The sequence below is a fragment of the Peromyscus eremicus genome, chromosome 12 (assembly GCF_949786415.1).
Source record: "Peromyscus eremicus chromosome 12, PerEre_H2_v1, whole genome shotgun sequence".
Taxonomy (NCBI): Eukaryota; Metazoa; Chordata; class Mammalia; order Rodentia; family Cricetidae; genus Peromyscus; species Peromyscus eremicus.
In genome coordinates, this window is record NC_081428.1 from 45,968,018 (window position 1) to 45,972,320 (window position 4,303).

The 4,303-nt window shown below is 42.8% G+C and overlaps 1 protein-coding gene across 1 annotated transcript; it reads left to right on the forward strand.

Moving 5' to 3' along the window:
• LOC131922413 (resistin-like gamma) lies at positions 1–2,923 on the forward strand. The gene is made up of 4 exons (XM_059277197.1): positions 1–841; positions 1,405–1,554; positions 2,026–2,106; positions 2,646–2,923. Exons 2-4 carry the CDS (start codon positions 1,428–1,430, stop codon positions 2,771–2,773), a joined length of 336 nt encoding a protein of 111 aa, XP_059133180.1. The 5' UTR covers positions 1–841; positions 1,405–1,427; the 3' UTR covers positions 2,774–2,923.
• Positions 2,924–4,303: the final 1,380 nt, after the last annotated feature.

Sequence of the window (4,303 nt, forward strand, 5' to 3'; positions counted from 1 at the left end):
ACTGGAATTCTTTATAGACATCTAGGTGAGGGGTTACTTACAGGAGAAGGGATGAATAAAAAGCAACTGACCTTCCAAGCACGGGTGATTTTAGAGAGCAAAGGGCCTTGTGCCCGGAGATAAGCACTGGGGAAGTCAGGAAAGTTAAAACACATAGCTTATCTCTTCAAAAGAAAGAGGTGCATAGCTGTTTTTCCTGGAACACTAGCAATGATGTAATTTTACAATCTGGTGCTACTTTGCTGTCTGATGAGACAAGCTCTGCCCTTATCTCACAGAATTGTTGGCTTTATTTACTCAAGACTTTTCCCCCTAAATCTTGAGCATTACTTTTAGACCATAAAACCCACCCCTATGAGTGAGATCACTTGTGTTTTACAACAGCCTAAGTGACTTCTATGTTATCTTAGGGCCAGGCCAATCCCAAAACCCACAGGCGTTATGTTTACCTCAGTCAAACTCCCTAGACCCTAAATCTTGGCCGCTATCTCTGAGTCAATAGGACCCATTCTTGTAAAAGAAGCCAGATGTACTTTGTAAAGAGTCACAGTGTAAACATGTCTTAAACTGTTGTGTACTTGGGACTGAGTTAATTTTTATCTGACTATTTTTTTCAAAATTGTGCTGTGCTTAAATATGGCTAAAGTAAAATGATCTGGCCAGATTCTAGAAGTCCTGGTCTATCACTGGTTACAAGAAAATTGGGCTGAGCTGAGTTTCATTCTTGTCTCTTCGTGGATCGTTTTCTCCCTGCCTGCTGTAAAGTCTTCAGGGACTCACCATAGCTGGTGCCCAACGTGGGGCCTGGAGCTCTCTGTACAACTTGCAAGCAGCTAAAAAGGTAGGAGGCTCTCCTCTAGGCAGCTCAACTGGTTAGTCTCCTTCACTAGCAATTGGTTAGCTGCTCCTGTAACACTAGGTAGGGGTATTTTGGAAAGACTTTGAGAGCACACAAGTTTGGGATTTTTCAGCCATGTGCAGTGAGTGTGTTTACCACTTGAGACTCAAGAACCTCTCCACAGGTCCTTGAGGGAATGTTTTAATTCAGGGGAAATTGCTAAAAACTATGCCTCAGCTTCTGGAGTTCTTTGAAACTATGGGAAGTATTTACATGGTGGAGGTGGAGGGTTGTGTGTTTCATATATTAAGGGTAGCCAGGCTAACAATCCCACAAGAGTGTAAAAGCATCCTTGCTTGGCCGGCCTTGGAAACCTGACTGATTTTTGTGAGTGAATCTTCTCTGTGGGAACCCTCTTTGCTTCTCCAAACAACTAGAACACTTGCAGCATGGTTGCTTTGTTCTTCCCTCTCTACTCTCCCCAGAGTATAACTGTCTCCTCCTATCCCTCCCAGCTAGCTACTCCAGGGCTCAGTAATCTCATCTTCTCTGGCTTTTTCTTCCAGCCTCCAGACACTGACCTTCAAAAATGAAGACTACAATCTGCTCCCTTCTTATCATCATCTCCATTCTTCAACTGATGATCCCAGTGAATACTGAGGAGACCTTAGATTCTCTCCTGGAGAAAAAGATCAAGAAACTTCTCACCTGTGGAGGTATGAGATGAGTAGGAGAAACCATAACCTAATCCTTGCTCATGCTGACTGTTGATAAAGCCTAAAATCCCTTGTACTCCACTCTGAGATCTCAACCCCTGTTCAATCCACTTCAACCCTGCCTTCCCGACCAGGGATTTCTTTAGTACTCTACCCTTTTGAACCCTTAGGTAAGAGATCAATGTTCTTGATGATGATGAAGACAAGGAGCATAGCTCCTGTAATTTATGAACACACTATGAAACAGGTATAATACTAAGCTTTTAGTTAGTTCGTTTAATTTTCATAGCCACGTTAGGAGGTAAGAACACTTTACTTTCTACTACTTTCTCTTCACAAATGAAGAAACTAAATCTTAAAAGTTAGTGAGTGGACTACTTATGGAAACAGTGACACCCCCAAGATAGAAGAGGACTTATAATGGAATGTGAGAAAGATCATGGGCAATATCACTTTTTTCCTCTTACTCAGGTGAGTGTACCTCCACTGTGACTAGGACTCTCTCCTGCACTAGTGTGACAGCTAGAGGCAGACTAGCCTCCTGTCCTGCTGGTGAGTATCTCCTTGAGGACAATCTGTGAATAAGGTGTCCCTGTGTCCAAGCCATCAATTCCCTAATACTGCCTTCTCCTAACTCAGCTTTCTGTTTCCATGGAGCTGAGACATAGTGTCAGGTGCCTAGACATCCCTTCCTAGTTGTTCATTAAGGATGCTGCTGAAGGACTCTAGGGTTCTGCTCTTCCTATAACCTCTTCCTGCCTGCCTGCACATGCCCGCCCTTCTTGTCCCTTGATTGTCCAGTCATGGATATGGCCTTCCTTTATTTCCTAATCTATCCCATATATTGGTGAGCAGGGGGCCAGAACAGGGGTGAAATTGCCATCTACTGAAAGACAGTGAAATCCACCTTCCAAGTCCTTCAATTTAAATCATTTTTGCATTTCATTTGCTTGAAGAGAATTCTGAAGTTTGAAGAGCTTTATGCTCTGCAAAACCTAGATCTACCTATGCACCTCCTACAAAGAAAGGACAGTTAGGGACCTTCCATTTCTTTCAGTCTAAAGGCTTTTATGTCTCACATGACTATGCAGGGATGGCTGTCACTGGCTGTGCTTGTGGCTATGGCTGTGGATCATGGGATATCCGGAATGGAAATACTTGCCACTGTCAATGTTCAGTCATAGACTGGACCACCGCCCGCTGCTGCCATCTGGCCTGAGAAGGAGGAGGCTGACAACCTAGTTTTGAAATGATGACTATAACGAAACTGCAATCTCAACTTGGACACCTGTCTCATGTCCCCTTAATGAATTCATATTACCCAGTAATCCTGCTTCTTGGAAAATAAAGACAAAATTTCACCTGCCTATGTTATGTCTTTAATGTTATTAACCCTAACTTGGGAAATCTCTCGCTAGAAAACATTTTCAGCACCTCACATTACATCTCAGTATGGCACGTGAGATTTGTGGTTAGGGAAGGATGGGAAAGGGACTGATTTACTACTTCTCCTATTCCCTCATTATTTAACAGAAAGTATTGAGTACATTGTTTGGCATGAAATATAGTAAATCAAATACCATACTCTTGATGGAGCTCACCAGCTGGAACAGTGAACTCTAACCCATGTGTAGGAGAACTTTGCAAGATGCAGGTAGGCAAGAGGAAATGGAAAATAATTTCTAACCTTTTAGTACACACATGTACTCTTTCTTACTCAAGTACCCAAGATGGCATTCATCAAGGTGACTTCCTTCCCTGTTACTTTCTTTTGAATAATAACATAAATCCACAACTCTCACATGTCACTGAGTCTTACTATACATTTTTTTCTGGGTGTAAAAACTACAGAATTCCAAACAAAAAATAAGCAAGTAAGTAACCCAAGGACTTGGACGTGACTGTGTTTTAAGTTGACGGACTTGAATTTTCGGCCTTCATGGTCCTGAATAAAACTATAATTCAGTTACAACTTTGGATTACCAAGAATGATTTTTCTTTTTATTTATTCTTCACTCATATATTACATCCTGACCACAGTTTTCCCACCTCCTCTCCTCACAGCACCCCTACTTCTCTCCCCCAGATCTACTTCTCTGTTTCACTCAGAAAAGGGTAGGCCTACTAGGGATATCGACCAAACACAGTACAACAAATTACAATAAGACCAGACATATGCCCTCATATGAAACTTGGATGAGGCAACCCAGTAAGAGGAAAAGGGTCCCAAATGCAGACAAAAGAGGCAGAGACAGCCCTTGCTTTCACTGATAGGGGGCCCATGAGAACACCAAGTTGGACAACTATAACATATATGCAAAGGGTGCAGTCAGACCCATGCAGGCACCCAGACTGTTGGTTCAGTCTTGTGAGCCCTTATGAGCCCTTCTTAGTGGATTCTGTGGGTTTTCTTGTGATGTCCTTGACTTCTCTGGCTTCTTCCTCCCCTTCTGCAGGATTAACCAAGCTCCACCTAATGTTTAGTGTGGGTCTCTGCATCTGCTCCTATCTGTTGATGGATGAAGCCCCTCTGATGACAAATATGCTAAGCTCTGGTCTATGAGAATAGCAGGGTATCATTAGTAATCATTTCGTTTCCTTTTTTTTTTTTCTGGTTGTGCTTTATTCTATGCTAAGTTTCTGGGCTATCCACTATGGTTCCTGGCCCTCCATGCAGTGTCAGGCATGGAATCCCTCTTGTGGCATGGGTCTCAAGTTGGAACAGTCATTGGTTGGTCACTCCCACAAT